This window comes from Rhodnius prolixus, unplaced genomic scaffold (assembly GCF_049639745.1).
Source record: "Rhodnius prolixus isolate KJV_2025 unplaced genomic scaffold, Rpr scaffold_5, whole genome shotgun sequence".
NCBI lineage: Eukaryota > Metazoa > Arthropoda > Insecta > Hemiptera > Reduviidae > Rhodnius > Rhodnius prolixus.
In genome coordinates, this window is record NW_027411624.1 from 11,056,652 (window position 1) to 11,080,136 (window position 23,485).

General features: G+C 33.0%; 1 protein-coding gene and 1 long non-coding RNA gene across 2 annotated transcripts in view; both read right to left on the reverse strand.

Moving 5' to 3' along the window:
• Window positions 1–985: 985 nt before the first annotated feature.
• On the reverse strand, window positions 986–4,221 carry LOC141458443 (uncharacterized). Its single transcript, XR_012460966.1, has 3 exons — window positions 3,305–4,221; window positions 2,419–2,617; window positions 986–1,139 (listed from the first exon to the last, which is right to left on the reverse strand). It is a non-coding gene; the product is annotated as an uncharacterized lncRNA (long non-coding RNA).
• A 1,889-nt stretch (window positions 4,222–6,110) lies between these two features.
• Window positions 6,111–23,485, reverse strand: part of Gdh (glutamate dehydrogenase, mitochondrial) — a 40,713-nt gene continuing 23,338 nt past the window's right edge. Inside the window, exons 2-9 of the mRNA XM_074136860.1 lie at window positions 14,270–14,470; window positions 12,309–12,395; window positions 11,664–11,851; window positions 10,126–10,242; window positions 9,886–10,047; window positions 7,991–8,195; window positions 7,740–7,894; window positions 6,111–6,713 (exon numbers count right to left, since the gene is read on the reverse strand). Of these exons, the coding sequence (XP_073992961.1) occupies window positions 6,597–6,713; window positions 7,740–7,894; window positions 7,991–8,195; window positions 9,886–10,047; window positions 10,126–10,242; window positions 11,664–11,851; window positions 12,309–12,395; window positions 14,270–14,470 (1,232 nt within the window). The 3' untranslated portion in view covers window positions 6,111–6,596. The remainder of the gene's footprint in view (window positions 6,714–7,739; window positions 7,895–7,990; window positions 8,196–9,885; window positions 10,048–10,125; window positions 10,243–11,663; window positions 11,852–12,308; window positions 12,396–14,269; window positions 14,471–23,485) is intronic.

A 23,485-nucleotide genomic window follows, 5' to 3' on the forward strand; every position in this document is an offset into this window, starting at 1 on the left:
CACACTCACACCATGTTAACAAAACGATAGACTTCATCAATCAAATGGGACACACAGAACATAAGAATCATCCCATCATACGTTTCCAATAGAAAACCAAGTCTTCTTTAATGGACTACCATTAAGTTTCGTAGGCCACTACAAGATGAAGGAAAAACATTAGTTTCGTATAATTATAACACCAGTGTCATTCTTGTTCATGACTTAATTTGTAGAGGTACTAATATCATTAGAACATTGCGAAATAAAAGAAGACAAACCGAAATATGTCCAAGAGGAAAAATGAATGAAAGAAGAAAAATACTGACTTTCCAACAGAATGATAGAAATGTTGTTGGAAAATAGAATAAATTAAAACTCGGAAGAGAATTACGAAAAAGCTGAGTGGCATTACTGAATATAATGCCGCAACATCTTACGTAGATGGAAATTGTCCATAATCACAAACTTATCAAAGGAAAGAGCTGTACTACTTGTTATCAGATGATTACCAATAAATCAGGGCCATCATCAGCTCAGAAGTCTGTGAAGCAAGTTTCTTGAAACGTGATTCATGTGTTGAATTTTATATGGATGCTACAATACATCTCTGGGACATGGTAGCGTAGGCTTTGACGCAAATCCCCAAGAAATATAATATTTAAAAAAAGGAAAAAATTGGAATATTTTGGCTAGCTTTACTTGATAAAATAAGTGATTTTATCCTTCATTGCATGCATGTTAATTGTATATCAAAACGATTTCGGACATTCGTCAATTATCGGAGGTGAATAAATAAATAATAAATAGATAAATACATGAGTGTAAGGTAGTCTTGTGACTTACAAATGTGGTTAAATATGAGTGTACGATAGTCTTACATAAGTCTAGTAAATTATCAACATGGTTAAATGGATAAATCTAGACTAAGGCAAAAGATTAACTTAATTAGTTATCATTGCACAAAGGAAACATGCAACTTTTATAAATAAGTAAACATTCTTACCTTAGATTGTGAAATTAACAGGCTTAAAACTTGTTTTGATAATTAATCCTGATAAAATTTGTTGGTATATTTTCAGTAAATAGAAGTATTAAGTCTTCTTTACTGGGCTACCATTAAGTTTCGTAGGCTTACTCCAGCATCAGCAGTATTTAATCTGAAAATCAACATTATTTATTGTACCTAAAATTCCAAAGTGTTGACTGAGTTTTATCTTAATTAAAAGCTTTAGTAATTGATTCATAAAAATTAAATAAATTTGAATGTAATTAAACTAAAGCATTGATATGTACATCAAAATACATTTTTAAAAAATCTAAACCTGTTTATTTAGTGAAAATAAAATATAATTAAAAAGGAATACTCTTATTACTTATCTTAAGATTAATTTGATTGCAAGATACACAACTAATCTTCTAGTACTTTCAAAATTAAAATATTTTTATGAAAATAAATAAAAAAAATTATTAGCTCAACTAAAAATAATACTAGCTGAAAAATACAGAATAAATCAAAATAGTTCTAGCGAAAAATATTACAGAATAACATGCACTTTAAAAAAGTTTTAGTTTATGTAGTACTAATCTGATTGTAGAGGTACACAACACTTACATTTGGTTTGTTGTTCATTTTATATTTTGAACATAATAATAATTTTCATTTGCAAGAATTAAAATAAATAGTTCTTAAGTAATCATTGCAGTTTAACAATTTTTACCAGAATTTAACTAGTAATTTGTAAAAACTAATGTCTTTTAATGTGCTTTTTATATCTCTTAGACGAACAGGGTAATCGCTTAGAATGTACTTTTTGGAAGATGAAGTTAATATTTAAAGCAATTTTATTAAACTATTTCATCATAAGTTACGTTCTAAATTTCAGAATTGAAAAATACACGTATTTAACTAAGCAGATGCAGTTTAAAGAATTTGAACTCTAGTTCCCTGAATCAAAATTGGACAGAATATTTAGATTAATTTTGATATGAATTATTGGGAACAAGTAATATTACTTTTATAAAGCTTTATTTATTTATATAAAGTCTACTTCGAACTTTGCTTTATCAATCGTTTTTTACTTTCTATTTTTTGTGAATCGCTTAATATAAAAAAAAAATAAGGAAATTGATAACAGATTTTTTGCAAACAAATTTAAAGCAATGAGGAGCAACTGAAACATTAAAATTTCAACTGGACAACAATCCGAAATCATCGTTTAAAAAACAGCTCTATTAATTGTTATTGTCAAAAACTAAACAAAAAAGATATTCAATGTTATTATCGCAATTTACAAATAAACTTCTCATTTATATATATATATAAAAAAAACTTTTTTATTTAGACGATACTTTTTGCCTTGATTATTAAAGAATAATTAGTTAGTCCGAATATTACAGTTATTCAGAATAGGTAATATTAAATAAAATAAGTGTTACCATGATGCTAGTAAAAATGTGAATTCCACATTCCCATGCTATCTAGTGGAAGACCTCGGAACTACTGATTGCTAAGTAGTTCTTAACCTTGCCGATAGGTAGCTCTTGATGGCTTTTTTAACCACTTTTTCAACTATTGTCTCCATACTTTGTATTCACAGTTTTAAAGCAAATACTGCTTTAATGGGCCGTTATCAATCTGAAAATCGGCATTATTCAATGAAATAAAGTATCAAAAAGGAAACTAAACCAATTTTAATAAATTAATATAAAGAAATCGCAGCATTTCAAAATATTGTTAACAGAAATATTTGAACTTGCAAACAACTCCTCCGTTGCAATTTTACTTTTATACTAAGCTTCTTGTTTCAGTCAAGTTACATGTATTCCCATAAAATTTAAATCATTGGTTTATTATTTTTGTTTCAACCAAAATAAACATTTTTTCATATAATTTTCTTTAAAAAATTTAAATTTTGTTCAAAGTTATTTAACGTTAAACATTTATGTTTAATTCTTTCAATGGAATGTATACTTTTTCAATATATATATAAAGAACTACTAAATTAACTTTCTAATAGATTAGTTTTTCTATATACGTAAATTTTGTGTACTTTGTGTGTTTTTTGGATGAAACTGAAAATTTGTCCAACAAAATTACAATAAAAAGTTTTTAGTTTTATTAAAATGAAATAATATTATTGAAAAAAGATTTAATTTGGCTGAACAATTTGTTTAGATTAAAAAAAATCTACTGCATCCCAAGCATATTTAACGTTAAATACATATTGAAAGTAAACATTAATAAAAGATAATCAATAAAAAAAAATATTATTTTTGAAATTATTTCAAAACTAACTTAATTTGAAACATCATTAAGCATTACCATTCATTTGTTACAACTTCAATTGTATATAGTATCGCTGCTTTGGTCTATCGTCGCATATTGTTTGTTGCATCCCAGACTAATTTTGGACTTCCTCCACCAACAGATGTTGATTAATCAGTTTCACTCCTATTCCTTAGGCTGGAAACACAGTGGTGCGGCGAGCAAAGCGGCGATGATAGTTGCTTCAAATCAGAGAGAGCGATGAACAACGAGCAAAGAGTCGCATGTACATAGTGACGAGTATAGACGCGATCTCCTTACAACGAGACATGATGGAGGAATTACTTATATACGACATTTCTTCCTTGAAAATTTGGTATTTACAACAGCTTAGAAGCAGGAGAGGCACTGTTCATGATATAAACCGAACTAGACATGAACATGGTGAATTCCATCACTAGTACCAACAACTTCGAGAGCATCCCGGCAAGTTTCATACGTATTTTCGAATTTAATTTCAACATTTAATTGCATACTAACCAGTGTTGAAGACATGTTAATCAAGAAAAGGACTAATTTCAATGTTCATCCCATTTCTTATCCAATACAAATCGGTTGTAGAGGATCCTTTTGGCCCTACAGAGGTTTCTTTAAAAAAATTACACCAACATTCATTGAACCTTGAAAATTGAACGTGATGAGAGCGAAGTAATCCAACATGTCACAACGCGTTGCTCTACTCTCTCTCTGTAGCGTTCCTCTATCTTCGCTTTGCTCTTCACTATATGCGCTCCCATAAGTAACTTCTGTTCGCCGCTCCTCTGATTGCAGCCTTAGTGAACCCAACATCAACTACACTGCCGAATTACACTACTGATCAGCAACAGATGAGGGAGGTTACTTACCTGATATCACATGGGGAGCATGTGTGTTATTTAAAATGTTAATAAAAATGTAAAACATTTTTTACAAAAACAGTGAAATAAAATTAATGTAACTTAGTATGAATTTAATGCTTGTTTATTTTTAGTACATAACTAATGATTTAGAATTGTATTTTACATGAGGGAGGCCCTTTATATAAGAGGTAAACACTAAATTATGTTCATTTGTACTGGGAAATATAAAATTAAAAAAAATACAAAATTAAATAGTGATAAACTTCTAATTCTACTTCCTTAACAAATAATGCCAAAGTAGTAAAATTTCAAATACAAAACTTTTAAAAATAATGAAGAAGCAACATGCTCACATTATCATGCGTTTTATTTCATTTTTTGTATTATAGTGTGCGCTGTGAGCTTGGAATCACTTTAAATTTTATATCCGAGTTATAGTAAATTTTGGTTGTTCATAATTTTTTTGCGATGGCTTTGTAAATTTCTAAATGTCTTCCTTAAGTGACAGCGTTATTTGTTGTTGATACTGTATGGTTGGTGACTGTGGTTAATTATTAAAGAATAATTAGTTAGTCCGAATATTACAGTTATTCAGAATAGGTAATATTAAATAAAATGGGTGTTACCATGATGCTAGTAAAAATGTGAATTCTACATTCCCATGCTATCTAGTGGAAGATCTCGGAACTACTGATTGCTAAGTAGTTTTTAACCTTGTCGATAGATAGCTCTTAATGGCTTTTTACCACTTTTTTAACTGTCTCCATACTTATATTCATTAATAAATTGTATTCCCAATTTTAAAGCAAATACTGCTTTAGTCTGGTTGGTGACTGTAAGGTGGTTCGCTTGAGAGCGTTTTGTTATATTTGTAGGAGTACATTTGATCTTGGTTCCTAACTTTGATTTTTTCCTCCGTTTTGGGCAGTATATGGAATTACTCAGGGGAAACTAGTGTAAACTGTGTTCGTAAAATATTGTTTGTTTTGATATGTGTATATCCTGCTTTCCGATCTTTGGTTGATCCTAAACCATACTTTCTTGGAAAGTTTACACAGTTTGTATGCCTAGTTTGCGATGAGCAATCGTGGCGAATATGTTGGATAGGTTTTTACATAGGGCAATGTAATTTGTATTTAGAATTCTTTTAATTATGTTAGTATTCTAACCGTTATTTGGAACATTGTTGTGTTATCGCTTATAGTTGGTTGGTGCAAGATACACGTTTTTCAATCTGTTTGTAAGGTGTCAGAGGGCAGCTATCTTATGTTGAGCCAAATGGTGGTTTGGGAACTATTGTGGACGTCAGTAGACGTATTTTATTTTTTTACTTGGATCGCTTACTTTGTATTCTAACTTGTCTACAAAACACTAAGTTTTTTTTTTTAAACTTAATTATAGCAAAGCTTAATTTCCAAATCCATTACTTATGGTAGAATGAAAACATAGAAATGAAATATTCGCTGCTAAGCACGCATTTAAGTTTACCTAAATTAACTATTAAATATATTTTTCTACTTATGTTTTGCGTAGATTGTTTCCAATATGGGTTTGGTGGATAGAAAGAAGTGCTTATTGTTTTGGCCAAACTTGCTGCTTCTCCATTATTCTGAGTTTGTCGCTTTTTAATTAATATATGATAAATGTTGAATGTTACTCATCAAATATTTCCAGTACAATCTATTCATTCAAGAATTCATGACCTGGTTCATTACCTTCCACTTTCTTTTACCATAATTGTGTACCTTTGAAATTTATATTTGGATTAAAAAATGATTTACCAATCCACGTATGAAGAATCTGTTTTTTATTTCTTGATATTTCAAGTTTTAACTGCAGTTCATTTAATGACTAGCTTAATGTTTGCACCAAACCAAGTATAAGTCTTACCATTGATATGATTTAACCTACTTGAATTTAATCATCACAATTAATGATGATAAGGAGAAAATAAATACAACAAATTATTTGGCATTTTTATTTGAATGTAACATTGATTTAAAATTGATGCGATGCTTATTTAAAATTTAAATTTAAAAAACAATAATCACCAATTTATATTTAAAAAGTTTGTTTGTAGTCGTTTTGTTAACAGATTAAATTAAAAAGATTTTAAAAGCAAATTATACATTCAGTTAGTTTGATTTAAATTAAAATGACCCTTTTTTTACCGAATTGACAATAATAAAAACGGTTAAAGTATTTTATATTAATAATTAATTTAAATGACCACAAAATGTCCAACTAATTGACCTTCATCACGTCAGTACTACAAAAAACAATTTTGTACTAAGATGAACGAAGATCCACTGAATTTATGTGGTTATCCGGTATCACTTCTCTAAACCATCATCATTCATCAAGTTCATTACAATTAGAAGATTAAAAAAAAAATTAAGTAGAACATTTGTCTTGCCTGAGTTCTCTTCTTTTAGATTTTTTTAATGCGTTTAGAATGCAAGTCCAGCTTCTCTATGTGTGGCATAAATCTTTTCTATGCTGTTTACATAGGCGGCTGTCCTCAAATCCAGACCAAGATTGTACTTCATTGCAGTCTTCATGATTGCCTGAAATGAATAAAGAAATATAAAATGTATTCACATTGGATTAAGAATCTCTTTATTCCATGAAAGGAATTCCTCCTATCGACCCAAGTACATTTTATACAAAATTGATACGAGTCAATCGAAAGGAGATTTTTTGATAGGAAAGACGATGAGTTGGTGTATTGGTCTCGTGTACTTGATCAAAAACATTGGCCTGAAGATGTTAATACGTACTCAACTGACATTCGGAGAAGTGGAAATTAGAAACTTGTAAGTCAGACTGCAACTTGAATGAAAAGGGAAATGATTTTGTGCATTATATCCAGAAAAACTGTCGCATATGTACTTTGAATACCATATGAACACAATGAACATTATAATTAACACAATAATTCCACATATGAACCTAATTGCCACTTCAAAAAGAACTTCGTTCATGACAATTTTAGCTCTATTGTTCATCAAGACTTGTCGTCCTGTCTATTGAGACTTTTCAAAATTCCTTCAAAATACGTTGTTCTCTGGTCACTCAGAGGATGTCATTTGGCCACAGATACTAACAGCAAGAAAAGAATTGGAAAAGAATTTGTTAGACAAGAATTGGACAAAACTTTAAACTGAAAATTAGAACAAAAAATTTTGTCATACACACGCAGATTTCACGTGTCTTTTCATACATGCGATTTTTTCTTAATACAATTTTCAAAGATTTTCTTATAATTTTTTCTTTATGTTACTAACTAAATGTGGATCAATTTAAAAATAAATAAAAATGAAAGTAGTATTGTGTTCTAAAATCTCTTCTTACAATCCATTTTCAAGAAAGGAATTTCACAGTCAGCTAGTAAGGTCTATCAGTTAGGTCGCCTAAAGACATGCAAAAATGCACAAATAAAAGGCTAATAAGAATTTGATGTAAATTGGATCTTTAGCAACACATTTAACTCTTAATAATACACAGGTGGCAACGAACAATTTAGGAAATTGATGGTAAGTTTAAATAATGAACTCATGAATCGAAAATTAACTGAAACAAAGTCAACTTACTCTGGCCGATCTTTCCATGGTATAATCCAAACCAGAATGGACTATATCTTTTTCAGAAGCACCTGAAATTCTCTTTTGGAAAGATTCAGATGGTGTTACAGGAATGCGACCACCTACTCTGCCAAATCTTCTTTCCAAAGATTCTTGTACAGATTCTAAAAATATTATTAATAATGTTTAAAAAACAAATAATTTGAATTAAAACATAGATCATTTATTCATTTGGGCTTGTAAGAAAAGTAGATACTAACCAAGAAGATGGTAATTAGATTCTCTTTCATATTTGAAAGTTAGACGACCATAGGAAACATGGTTGAGATTTTTTAACCATTCAAAGAAAGATACAGTTACACCACCAGCGTTTATATACAGATCTGGTATTACAAGGACATTTCTTTCAATCAGGACAGCATCAGCAGCAGGCGTGGTTGGACCATTGGCTGCTTCACCAATAATCTGAAAAAAAAACCAATTCCAAATAAAAAAAACCACATTAATTAGCATTCAGTCAATTGTTGAAGATGTGGTTAATTCTGCGGTGCTGGGTAACATCGTTTACTTTATCCGTCATAACATACATATTTATGAGCAAGTTCAGTGCTAGACAGGAAATAAGTCAAGTCGAAATACTTCCACCAAACTGATTAATCGTACATCTGACGGTGGACGAATGTCCAAAACCGGTCAGCGATACAATAAACATGCGTGCAATAAGGACAAAATCCACCATATTTAGTCAATTTCATTACTATTCATTAATGCAATTATCATTACTTTTGATATAACTATTACAAGAGCCCTTAGTTGTTGTGCACTAAATTAAGAAAAATTAAGAAATCTTGAGGACTTCATAATTGAATTGTATCTGATCCCTGGCCGATAGAACCATGAAAATGCGGATTTGCTTCATTAATAAACTATTATTACATCATAGTTATTTAAATAATTCATGCTTTTTTTCCAATAAACTTACATTTCCTAAACACATCTTATTATATAATACAATTTAAAATGCGATTTATGTGCATAAATAATACTTCTTTTATATGTTAATGATTTTCTGCGACAATTGGAAGATTATTTGTTCGTTTAAAAACATGACGAAGAATCACAACATACCACCCTCCACTCGTGGATATTAGTTCATTAACAATTATATAAACGTAGTTTCGTTAATCTTTATGTTACAATTACATTAAACGTAGTAAAGTATTTTCGGTACTGCATTCTACTGCACGTAAACTATTTAGGATAAATAAATATATAAAAAATTCCCTACTTAAATGTTTAAAATTTTAAAAAACGATTTTGTTATAGTTTATCATTAATTTAACTTTATTATTGCGATATTATTTGCTTTAATGATTTACTTACTTTTAAAACTACAGACGTCACGTGTACCATATTTGTACAGATTCCATGAGGAAAACTCAAGAAATGCTCAGCTCCGCATTTTAAAGGGTCTATTGTGTTACCCACAAGTTAGAGCTCCTTCTCCAATTACCATACCCAAAATACCAGGGCATGAAAACATGTGTTTTTCTTCTCTGAAGGTACAAACTTTGAGCTACACAATGTCTATCGAGCGTTCGATACTTGTAAAGCCGATTTTTTTTTTTTACATGATAAAATCTGTTCAGACTATTTTGCACAGGCCCATGTATTTCTAGTTTATAGTTGACAAGAGATCTACGATCATCTGAATGGTCGCCCAATCTTTTTTGCGTTTATCGCCATAACTGTTGGCGAGTGTCTAATGTCTAAAACTTATTCGCCTATGGCCTGGGGTTTGTAACTCTAACAACAATTCTTAGGTGAATGCACTTACGAGGCCTTGTGGCATACCATAAAAGAGTTCGGGTCCCGAGTAAAAACCCATTCACAATAGTTCACCATCATTGCTGCAACTTTTTCTTACACTTTTAATTAAATCATATGTAAATTACGGCATGCATACTCATAAGCTGTCCAAAATTTTGGTGAATTTTCTTTCTATGAAAATAGTTAAAATTAATCGAAGAGAACCACAAAGTGAAAAAGTTGTGTAACTCTCATGAACGTTATTCTCTTTCTTTTTCTTTTTTTCAACACAAACTTTGCAAACCTTTTACCATTTTTCTCCAACTATAAAACTATTTTACCATACCTTTGCCTTTATTTTATGAGCATTCGCTTTAGTTATAACTTTTTCTATAGCAGCTGGAATGAAGATGTCGCATTCTTCAAACATAAGATTTTCACCTGTATATGCTTGAGCGCCTGGGAATCCAACAATAGTGCCGGTATCATTCCTATAATCTTCGAGTTGCTAAAACAAATAATAGTTATTTTAATTGTGGTAATAAATTTTATTCAGCCAAATAGTATAAATTGTAGAAATACTTACTTTAGGATCAATACCTTCAGCATTATATATACTGCCCTCTCTTTCTATAACACCAATACACACAGCGCCGGCTCTTGTCAGATATCTCATCGTATGTAATCCTACATTACCGAATCCCTAAACAAACAGAAAACCCATGTTAGATTGACTGAAGAATACATACAACTAAACATTTATGTAAACAAAATGTTATTCATTACATAATCTAATGTTTATTATACAGATTAGGATAACTTTGATTCGAGAATACTACAAAAATTTCAATAAAAATGTAATCATACCATTACTGAAAATGAAAGGATCAGGAACTTTCAAAGTTAAGTTTTACTGGAAAAGTTTATATTTTGTTTGCTTTGGAATACCTAACAATTTAGTAAATAAAAGTGGCAATAAAAAATCTGACAATGTATAGAGTTTTTGAGTTCCCTTCAATTTCAACATGAACATTTAACTATTTAAGTAACTTTTAGTAAAAAACTGAGAAGATTTCATTTTTTTTTTTTCCAACCTCTGAAAAATTATAATCACGTCTCAAACATTTACACAGTAAATATTTAATTTATCCAGACTTTGTAAAATAACTGCAAGATAATATTTATACAAGAGTGAAAATTCTTACAATTGCACTCTTACAGTCGTATAGAATAGATGACAAACTTTCTAATAAAATTGAAGTTTTCTGATCGAATTTAATAAACTCAGCAGCTTTGTTACATTTGTTATAAATTTAGCCATACAGTAAATAAATAAGTAAATGCAACTTGTACACCTTCATTAACTGGCACCGCTGTCTTTATATTCAAATGCAATATTTCTCTAGGGCCCACTAAAATTCTTCTAAAATGTACAGTTCAATTAGTAAGGATTGAATAAATGAGTAGAAGCCAAGCCGCGAGCTTATGCACCGGTGCTTAATTAAACCTTAATCCATTAAGGAGAATATTTAATATGCTTGAATAATTTCAAAAATGGCTCTAATTAAAGGGTTCATTTAATTGGCCAACTTTTAACGTAAAACTAGAAAATAAGTTTGTTTCTATCTTACAGCTTTCAATCATTCAGGGAGGTGAATATAGAAATTAGGGTAACGTTTTAAATAAGTTGAAAATCAAATAGTTTTCACGTTTAGGGTAAATAATTTTTTCCACTGGTTAAACAATTAAGAAATTACCCATTTAAGGATTTGTAATTAAACTTTTGTCATTAATTTTCTTTAATATTATTAAAGTAGATGTTCTTATTCCACAGTCAAATGTAATTAAAGTTCTTAAATGAAGATTGGCATGAATTCGATTTGTTTTACCAATTAAGGCACATACTCGTATACGCCTATGCTGAAGTGGGCATTTAATGTGTCTTCTATCCTTCATTGCAAAGTCAGGATAATTAAATTTTAAGAAAGGAACTCAGAATATAATAATGATATCAATAGACGAGTGTAGTTTATACCATATTTATTATTAATCCTCTGAAACCTGCAGTTCTCTTTTAAATACAAATTAATTGTAATTTTAAAAAACTAGAAACCAAATACTAACCTGAACAATAAAAGTTTTACCACCCCAACCTGGAGTACAGCCGATCATTCCCATATAATTAGCTTCCATGATAAAATTCTCCAAACCGTGGAAAACACCTCGTCCTGTGGCTGAAATACGTCCGTGAATACCTCCTTGGTTAATTGGTTTACCAGTTACACAGGCGTGCGCATTAATGTCCAAATGACCTGTTGAAACAGAATTATAATTAATGGAAATAAGGTTAGGTGCCGCAATGCTGGATCTTATTTTTTTCGATTTTATCTGTTGGAGCAAGCGTGTTTATTGTTTATCTATGACCGGTTTCTCGCACTTTTGTACATAATCAGAGGTAGATTATTCAGTTTAGTGTAGAGAGTTTAACTACACTTATGTTACCATCTCCGCACTACATTTGCTGAATAAGTGAAGGAGATTATATGGTTACCCACATGCTTGCTACAATGGATAAAATCAAAGAATTATTAATATTTGTTTAGAATATTCTTTAGAACAAGGAAGGGGAAAATAAAGGAAGATGTAATAAAAATAAATTGTTAAAGATGTATTTTTATTAGACTGCAGAGATAACCTTAGATAGTCAATTTACGCGAGAGTATACTGATAACTGATACGCGGATTATAAAAATGATTTAATTTCATTACCGATAGTTTTAGCGTAAGTGTCTGCTATCCAGGACATTTCTCTTTCACCGGTGCCCATGTCTGGTGCAGGTACATCGACTCCAGGTCCTGCGAAATAGAAGTAAAAATTAATACATAATAAAAATTTGTACTTTCGACAAGAAAGTCTGATAAAATAAATGTAAAATAATTAATTTGGCTTAAAAAAAAAAAAAATTAAGGATTTAAATTCGTTTTTATTTCGCTAGAAAGCAAGCATTTACACCAATCAGTTCTTTAACTAATCAATGTGTTCAGTCGAACTCATCTTTTCGCGGCGCCCCTCCTTTTAAATTTTCGCGCCATGCTTTTCCCGCGTTTTGGTTCCCGCCAAACTTCTGTAGCCTCGCATCTTGTAACCTTCATAGTGTTTTCACTTCTCTTCTTTCAGGCTACAGTGCATCTCGTCATCGGCAAGAAGAAGGAGCAACAACCGCCTTCCTGTATCCTTTACATCACACTTCTCTTCAGCATCAGCTTTTCGCCATTTACATCTGCAGGGTTATCTCGGTGTCTTTTGTTTGCCCTCTTTATGGCCCTGGCCCTTCAGGCCTTGACCCCACTTGGTGTCCAACCTTGTCGAGGTGGTGGGGCTTACGCACTAAGGGCACTAGAGATTAACCCTCTCTAAAACTAACGCGTTTTCCGCTTCTGGGTGTAGGCATCTTCGCGCGCCTACACAATGTTTACCTCTTACAGAGGTTAAGATTATTTTTATTTCCGAAATACAAAGTGCCAAGTTCTAGAATCCATCTTTCTCTCTTAAAGCACTGTAAATCGCCTATTTTTTTCAGGTGGGGCTTAACATAAGCTTGTACTTTACTGTAAACAATTTTTTCTAACAAATAAAAAGTAAGTCATACGCTGGATTCGAACTGGTGACCTTCCACTCACAAAGTCACGCTCTTGACCACTAGAACAACACCTAATCTTTATCATCTTCACTTAAAGCCAGCTTTTTAGAAATAGTCTGCGATTCTTTGTAATATAAAATAAACGTTTTACTGCTTCAATCACTTCTTAGTCATAATTAATGGATATTTCCATTTCCACTTAATATCACGGAGGTCCATTATCAAGAACCATTAACAGAGACTGAGGCATTCAGAATTTTACACTTGCTGCTTGAACTCCGACGCTTGTCACTGATTGTAACCTTCCATCAGAGTAGACTTTCGTTTACCAGAAGGAGTCTCTAACCGTTTTAACTTAAAAAATGTGGATTTAATCTTGTTTAAAGCGTTTTTTTATAGGGGAAGATAGATTCAGAAATATAAATTTTGCCATAAATGTCCAATAATGGTTGTTAGGACTTAATGCAATCACACTTTTTACTCTGTGATACCTTTGATACTTGCCAGACCAGAGAAGATAAAATACGTACGTATAAAAAAACCAACTAATGGGTAAACCTGAACTTTGTACAAAGCAAGAGGTTTCTTCTGCCAGTTTTATAAATAGGTTGGCACCATACCTCTTCTATGCACAGATTGAGGTGTAAGTCCCACTAAATCTAAATTCCCAGTACTACAGTAGATAAGAGGCTTTCGTTGATTGTAATTTTAATGTAATTCAATTACCGTTTCTAACCATTTTACAATTAAGACTAAACCTCATCCTTCTAGATTCACAACAGTTCTAGCAATTCGGACATTCGTTTGGGCGGGTGTTGCTTTGGAAGTGGGAGATACCCAGTTCGAATCCCATGTATGACCACTTTTTATTTGTTAGAAAAATTTGTTAGTAAAGTATGAAGTTCTGGTCCCGTCCACGACACCTAATTGGCAGCTGGACGTTAAGCCCCGCTTGACAAAATAGGCGATTACTTTACTTTGCTTAATATAAATCACCCGTAAGAAATATAAAGTTCTATAAAAAATGCCAAGAGAAATTAATAACAATAATAAAGAAAAAAATAAAATAACTTAAAATACGACCCTTACCTATGAATCCTTTTTTGGCCAATTCCAAAGTAAATCTTCTAGTAATCTTTTCTAATTCATGTTCAGAATAAGTTTTCGGATTGATTTTAATGCCAGCTTTAGCGCCTCCAAATGGTACGTCCACACAGGCACATTTGAAAGTCATCAAAGCTGAAAGAGCTTTTACTTCGTCACGGGAAACATCGTCAGAAAATCGAATACCTGTAGAATGAAAAAGAAATTGATTAATTTTATTGATTGATTAAAAGAATTTTTAAACAAATAAAAAAAATAAATCCTAAGGTAGATATAAATAGTGAAAATTGTATTTTAAATTGTGAACAAAATATAGAAAATTGTTGGTATAAGATATATATTATATATATGTGTAAAGAAGTGAGATGCACTCTCACGACCTTTATTTAAATGCAATTATTGCATTTTTTATAATAAATAGACATTTTTTTTTTCTCAAACAAAGACAAGTTTTATTTAACTTCGCCATTGAGTGCCAAATTTTAAGATAATTTTAGATACTGTTTACTAGAAAATGCCAGAAACCAAATATCTGTTTAGAAATAGTTACAAGTAACTTATTTTATTCAAATTTTCGGAGAGGCATTTTTTTGGAACCTTGAAAAGCATTGAATGTTAGTGTTGCAGTCCTCCATCGTCCCCATAAAAAAAGAGGAAAATTTGGGGTTTTATTTTAAAAAAAAAAGAAAGAAATATGATACTTAATCCTGGATCATAAGAAATACCAAGAATAAGTACAGCAGGAAGCAATGATGCACTACTCAAAGAGATATTATTAAAACGGAATCTCTCGGAGACAATAGGATTATCAAACACTTTACTGAGAAAGACAGACCATAAAATGGTGGTTAACTCCAGTAAGATGTACCCACATCTAAACTGAAGGTACGGCAGTAAACGCCCAGAACAACGTGGATGCTAGAGTGTACTAGAGAGCAAAGCATTCTAGCAATTTCCCCATCTGTGGATAGACTGGCCTCCAACATTGATGGCGATGTGACAGTGTTTTAGGCATACTGTGGAGACAGCCTATCTGCGGCGATGCGATTCAAAGTCATGTTGTTAATAAGAACTGTTTATCTGCTTTTCCAATTCTTAATTCTTCGGTGTAGGTATTCATACGTTCTGTTTTCCATAGTTAACCTTTACCTGTTGTCCGTGAACAGCAAGTTGAAAAAAAGTACACACTGGTCTTAATAAATAGACTAAATAATCAAGCAATTCTCACAGGACTTAAAGTAATTTTGGAAAGTACTGGAGATAAACATCATTCAAAAATAGTAAAAAAGTATTCTCTTTAAGAATAAATTGCAATATATCATAATCAAGCTTCAAGTCTATACAGAATTCTAACCTTCATATCACTCTTTCAAAGAGACATCTGCGATTTAATACAGCCTGCAAGTTGTTTACTCTAGGAAAAGATTTTCAAAATGAAAAGCAAATATATTGGCACAACATCTGGCGTTTAGTATACATGTATATGTATACTAAGGTATATTTACTAGTGAGGGTTAGATACAAACAGCTGTCTTGATTTTCACCGTTTATTGAATATTACAATGATGTTTCTCAAATCGATTTCTTCTAATCGGAAATTATAATCTTTTCGATTAATACATATTTATTAAACATGTTTAATTCTTCTTCTTCTTTCGTCTTAGCTCTTATGCCTTTCAGCGTCGATCTGTACATAGCTTAGGTCTTTAACCCATCAGATGTCTTCTTCTCTGTTACTTGCCAATCTTCGGATCTTGTCTGAGCTCACTTTTGTGCCAATCGCCCGCTTTAGTCCAAATAACTCAAACTTGGTTTGCGGTCCTCAGATTTGGCCTCCATCAATCACCCAATCTTCTCCTGCAGACGTGCAAAACACCCCAACTGCTTGATTACTAAGTTGCTCCTTATTGTTTCATTTCTAATTTTATCCTTCGACACGCCGGTGTCTCTCATTTCGGCAGCTACATGCTTATCCAGCATAGTCCACGATTCTTCCCCAAACTAAGAAGAGATAAGTAGCGTCTTCAAGGGTAATTTTCATATTTAATTCTTGCCAGTAAAATATAAAGTTAGTCCGTACCGTTTCGAATTCAATAGACAAGTACATTTGGTTTTATAACTTTCGAAAATCCCCCTAAATTTATATTTTTCCAAAAAGAAAAGATTCAAATAACTTGCAAGTAATAGATTTTTATCTGAAATCTCAGTCTTATGAATTAATAATTTAATATTAAAACAATGTACGCTAACCATGAACTAAGAGTAGACTTATGATGTATAAAACATCTGAGTTAAAAAACATCTTAAAGTAAAACATCTGATTTAAAATCAGATAAAATTAAAACATCTGATTTATTTTTTATTACGATTGGAATCATGCATAAAAACCATTGCAAGATATGATTGCCTTATTATTAATTTAAAAAAAATAAATTAAATATAGTTTTTTGTTTTAGTTTTTTTTTTATTAAAAAAAAAGGTACTTGTTTTTATCTAATTAATTCCTCTTTTTTCACTTTTTTGTTTTGGTATTTGTTAAATGATAAGGAATAAAACAAGGTGTTGACCCTTAACATGAACCCTGGTCGATGAAAGCAAACCAATCTCACGCGATTCCATTTTTTCATATTACTATTTGGTTCAACAGTCCTTAAAGTAGGACCTGGAGCTCCTCAACAAGTTTTTCTCATCCGTCGCGGTCTGCGGCCTTAAGACGCCATCTTCTAACACCAACCTGATGAAGGTCTTCCTCCACTTCATCCTAGCTATCTAAGTCGAGGTCTTCTTCGAATTTTTCTTCTTCCTGTATTTTCTTTTAACAGTTTTCGGGGCACCCTTCCCGGAGGCATCCTCTCCACACGTGTCTTAACCATTTCAATCTCCCCTTCTTTATTTTTGGCGTCTATGTCTGGGTACACGAATTGTTTCACTGCCGCAAGAACAAGCGGGAGAACGAAGTAGTTGCAGCCTAAACAGATATTCACTGAATGCACCGTGTCCGGTTACATACTGTGTTATAATGTAATCAGATTTGTAGTGTAATGCCTGCAATCTACTTCTGACAGAGGGAAAGTATTTTCTTGTTACAGCAGCTTTTGGGCTGTTGCTCCATAACTGTTCCCACAATGTTAGAGTGTTTTCCCGTAGTCCGTTTTCAGTACAAATACGTATCTGTTTTCCACCTTTTGTTATCATTTCATTATCTTTAAAATTAAATAATAATTACACAAGAGAGTAATTATCTCGAATACCTTTTAGAACCGATTACAATAGTATTACAATTTCTTTTCTTACTGTTTCGTACGATTTATTTTCAGCATTCCCAAAGACACTCGCATTTCGCGCTACTAACATACGATGAGTTGAAGTGACTTTTCCCTTGACTACCGCCGCCAGAATCTTTTGGTTTCATTCTTTTTCCAAGTTATCCAATCTCAAAGGCCATCTTATATTTTCCAACTCTTCAAGTTCAAATCCTCGATCCATTCTCGTAATACTAGATCTCGTTTCTCTGTATTTCTATATACCCTCACACCGTACAAGTCTTAATTCGCGCTACCTTTCTCTGGAACTTCTTACCTTCATCTGTCCGCCATGCTCCTACCCTTTCCATCTTTAAATCCCTTTTGTTCAATGATCTCCTTTCTACTCAGCTTCCTCCGAAATAATAATTGAATGCATTTATTTCCATAATTTTAATTCTTATTTTTGTAAATACTTACTTTATTTTTTTTTATATAAATAACTAAAATACAGGCCAAACCAATAGGGCCTCCAACTGTCCCACGTACTTATTCTAAGGGGACAATAGTCTCCAGGATAATAAATTATTTATTTTCTTTCATTCATTATTATTAAACGTTTTATTTTTTTAGACAACACCCGCAGTTTCAAGAATTTGTGTACAAGTGAATTAGGCTAACGTCCTCTGCAATGCACCTCAAGGTATTAGTTTAAAAATTTCCAGAACAAAGGTGTCTTAAAAGAAAGACAAGGTCGTAGCGTCCAAAGTTCCTTGACTCTGCCAGGGTGTTATTAGAAAGAGATAGAGTATGTCTAAACAAAGAAAAAAAAAAAAAAGTTATAAAAAGCATTATACCAGGAGAACGTGAGGTTTCTAAACTTTTTTCTTTTGGAGGAAGAATGCAATTGAGAGTTTTAGTAGGGATACTGTAAGGGCACGTTCGGGTAACCATTCTTTTTCACTGTGATACCAGGAAATACAATCCTGATTCCCAAGAATGATGGGATTAGAGAGACGGTTAGCAGGCTTTACGTCCAACTACACAAAATTACGATGTTGTAGACGGAGGCGACTAGCAAACAAACTTTTACTATAAATTCCTCATACCTAACCATTAAACAAAATCCCAGTCGAATCGAACCCAGTAATAATACTTCTTTGGGAGGCGGTGTAGCACTGATTAGGCCTGTACAAGATTAGGTTAGATAAGAGTTATTATTTTTGGTGACTGATTCATAGTTTCAATAGGATGAAAAAAATAAAATAAATGCCACAATTTCAGTCATGATATTTGTTTATTGTGCCGAGCTTTCGACTTAAGGACTAAGGTCATTTTGAGGGCTATATAACAATAAATACGTAACAATATCATATAGACAATAAGCCCTAGTCCTAGGTCGAAAGCTCGGCACAATAAATAAATATGACTGAAATTGGCAACTAATTTTTTTTCATACTATTAAATAAAGGCGCCACGGTAGCCGAGCGGTTAGAGGCGAGACCTGCGAAGCTAATATGTATTGTGGTACTGGGTTCGATTCCCCCGGTCTTAGGCCTTGGATTTTATTTAATGATTAATAAAAGAAATTTATAGTCAAGTATGTTTGCAAGTCGCCTCCGTCCACGACACCTAATTGGTAGTTGGACGTTAAGCCCCGCCTGAAAAAATAGGCGATTACTTTACCTTACTTCCTATTAAATAAGAGGTTAGAATCAAGAGAATTCTTATGAAATATTTTACTATACTGAAAGCAGACAGGGAAGTACCAGCTTGCGGGTAACTCCTTAAGATGGGAGCACTATTTGGCGGCTTAGGTTCCATGCGGTTCAGGCATTCCCAATAAAAATATATTGGCAATGAGAGAACATTAATAGGAAATCTACGGATTAATGTGTGACCTTGAAGCAGTTAATAAAGAAGGGCCTAAGATTTGCGGATACTAAGGAGTTAGCAACACTAATAGGAAAGAAAAGAAGTAAGCCGGTTAAATTCACAATTTTGCAAACTATAGTCTCTACATGAGACGCATGTATAATATACGAGTATACAGAGTAATATGTTGAAAAACTTGCTTGTCACATACAAGTTACATCGTGCCTACTTTATTTACAAAATTTATGTTGTCAAGATGTTCATTTCCTTCCGCCACTTGAAGGATCGTTTCTCCCAAAGGGAGTAGTGAATATATTCTAGGAGTTGGCTGTCTTCCACGACATTTCGCTTAAGTCACACGTTTAAAAAATTTGACAGGCATACGGTTTTTCAAATAAGGCATAAAATAAGAAGAGAAATACAAGGTTACAATTTATTTATACTTTCCTAACTTTTAAAAAAGTAATTTAATTTTTAGAACAGCCCGGAATATTGAATTTTTGACCTGAAATGGAATTATTAATAATTTAATAATTATTAAAAGGATTTTAAAGAATAAACCAGTTTATTCATTAATTAATTTTTTAATCACTAAAATCACAAATATTTGAATTTAAATAAAACCTGCTTTCGCCAAAAACCAAATAGACTAAAATATTTTTTAAATTGTTCGGTTTGTCCTAAGCAATGACCTGCATCAGCAGATATTGCGAAAGATTGGAAAAATAAAATTAACAATAGTAAAAACTTGTAGTCAACTTATTTGTGAAACGTAGGACCCGTGGCTATGGAAAACTGTACTCTGGCCGAGGGTAATCACTGCCATTGTCAAATACTGTCCGATGTCTAGGTCGTCACTCTCGAAAGGAAACTTGAAAAGTGGTTCAAAGTAATAACAAAGGCAGCGGATCTGAGTACTATTTCCGCTACTCTGAACAGGGTCTAAACTGACCGCAAATAACAAGTTGTTGATATAAAAGATTGTAAGTCAAACCCAAGTCACTCTTGGAGTGTCACCTGCAGGACCAATATTGATGGCCTGCAGATAAATGCTAAACAAGTTTCTAAAACTGGCCACGAACTAGCCACCATATAAAAGATTAAAGCATGACTCTTGTAAGATGAACAAAATGGGGAAAATGTATGTATTTTCCTGTTAAGTAGGTGATGGACTCAGATGTTGACGCGCCTTAAATCATTAAAGAAAAAATCACATCTCTCCCGCCCCCTTACTCCTTGATAAAATGGAAATCCTTCAACTATTTTGGCACATTCTAATCATTTATCTTTCATTTTTTTCAGTCAACTGCAATTTACTTCTTTTTATTATTATAATTTTTATGTCAAATGATAAGATAAGATTGAACATCTACCACTGCGCTAAAAAGTAACGATATTTTATCACATATCAACACATGTTAATTTCAAAGAAAAAGATTGCTTAAAACAATTTCTACTCCTCGTAAAACTCCCAAATTCAAGTTCCATTTGAACTTTCTTGAATACATATTTAGAATTATTAGCGATAGCATTTGTTTTTTAAATTTATTTTGTAATTTACAATCTGTATACAGTATCCAATAAGTAAATACGAAGAGTATGATGACCTGGTGCGGGAGGAGAGCAGGAGGAGAGAAACTACCCAGCGGTAGCTCTCTCTGCAGGAGAGAGGTGAATGTGAGGAGGAGAGAGGAGAGATAGGAGAATAATGGCGTTTAGACCTCCAGACTACAAGGAAGTCGCGGGGCCACTGGCGATTCAGTTGGCGAGGAGTATTAGGGATGTCAGAGGAAGCGAGAGACAGTACAAGAGGATTAGAGCTAGTCGAGAGAGTAGTGTGGAATTTTTGGTATTTAGTCTTAGCGAGTTGGTCTATGAAGGGAATGTTGAGGTCGTTGTGAAGAGTGAGGTTAGTCACCGTAGAAAGGAGCGTCAGCTATCTGTCGGCAGTAGTTTTGACTGAAATGTCTGGTACAGTGCGTATGTTTTGTAGGTTTGGCTGAACCCCACAGCTCTAGTCCTGTAAGTCCACATAGGTTTGAGAATAATGTTGCACATTAAGCGTTTTAGTTCAATGGTTAATTCTGAGCTTCGTCCAAGTAGTCCAAGTAGCAGTTTCGCACGTTTTGTCATTGCTTGTCTTTTAACTGTAAAGTGTTGGTTCCACGTGAGCCGTTGGTCTATGTAGAGCCCAAGGTAGCGCACCCAAGATCTGTATAAGGAAGAGGACTGCTGTTGAAGAGAACAGATGGACTGGAGTCCCGCTAAAGTGTAAACGTGGCATTTCTGTGGGTTCATTTTAAATTCGCCACTTTTTTGCCCAGGATTCTATTTTATGTAAGTGTGTCCTGTAACTTGTATGAAGCTGATGAAGGATGTGTACTTTGTGGCTAGTATGGCTGTATCATAATACATGTTAGGATAATAGTATAGGAATTTTATAAGGAAGTTTTTGAAACCAATTTTCAAGGAAACTGAACCAAAAAGAAAAAAAAAAAGTAGGTCTAAGCATTATACAGAAATAGCACATTAGAAGGCGCCTCTTTTCAGGGCTACGAATACGATGAAAAAGGATTGGGTAACTGGAGACTGCCAATGCCAAAGATATCGGGTTGCCCATAGATTTTTCACTTCCTTAGTAGCTTTTTACAGCTCACTGCCCCCGAGATGGAATCTGTTTCTCCCCCGAGAGAACAGCGACTGGAGTACGGCAATGTTGATGTGCCTTAAATTAAAAAAAAATAAAAACGGACTTTTTTCAACTTTTTTTTTAATGATAAATTTGATACCATCAAGTTTTCTCTAATTATTTAAGTAAGTTAAAGTAAAAATGCCATTTACAAAAGAAAAAGGAATATTTTTTTTTAATTTTCCTTCTTAAATTATTTGGCCTAGTTGTTGTAGTCACAATAAGTGGTATGGCACACATCCAATTAGATTTTTAGTCTGGTTTACGTCACCACTGTACGCCAGATAACGTAATTCATTATTATTTTTTAAAGTGAAATTTCTCTCTGATATATTAATTGTAGGTCAAATTTTTTAAAATATATTAACAAAATACAAAATAAACATATACGAGGGTCGTTTGAAAAGTCCGTGCAAAAATAAAAACTACTTAATTTTTGGAGGTAAACATTTTTTATTTTTCAACATAGTCTCCTTTTAGGCTTATACACTTCGTCCAACGCTGCTCTAGTTTGTTGATCCCTTCCGAATAATAGGATTTGTCCAAGTCTGAAAAATAGCCATTCGTTTCTGCAATCACCTCCTCGTTTGAATAAAATCTTTTTCCCGCCAGCCATTTCTTCATATTGGGGAACAAATAGTAGTCCGAGGGAGCCAAGTCTGGAGAATAGGGGGGATGTGAAACGAGTTGGAACCCTATTTCCATTAATTTTGCGACCACAACTGCTGAGGTGTGAGCTGGTGCGTTGTCGTGATGGAAAAGGACTTTTTTGTGGGCGTTTTTCTTGAAGCTCGGTTTTCAAACGGTCCAATAACGATGAATAATATGCACCTGTAATAGTTTTACCCTTTTCCAGATAGTCGATGAGGATTATTCCTTGCAAATCCCAAAAGACAGTCGCCATAATCTTTCCGGCCGAAGGAACGGTCTTCGCCTTTTTTGGCGCAGATTCCCCCTTGGTAACCCATTGTTTAGATTGTTCTTTGGTCTCAGGAGTGTAGTGATGTATCCATGTTTCATCCACAGTGACGAAACGACGCTTAAAGTCCTGCGGATTCTTCTGGAACAGCTGCAAACCGTCCTTGCAACACTTCACACGATTTCGTTTTTGGTCAAGCGTGAGCAATCGCGGCACCCATCTTGCGGATAGCTTTGTCATGTCCAAATGTTGATGCAAAATATTATGTAGCCGTTCATTCGAGATGCCCACAGCACTAGCAATCTCACGCACCTTCACTCTTCTGTCATCCATCACCATATCATGGATTTTATCAATGATTTCTGGAGTAGTAACCTCAACAGGGCGTCCAGAACGTTCAGCGTCACTTGTGCCCGTATCGCCACTCCGAAAATTTTGAAACCACTTATAAACTGTTCTAATCGAAGGTGCAGAGT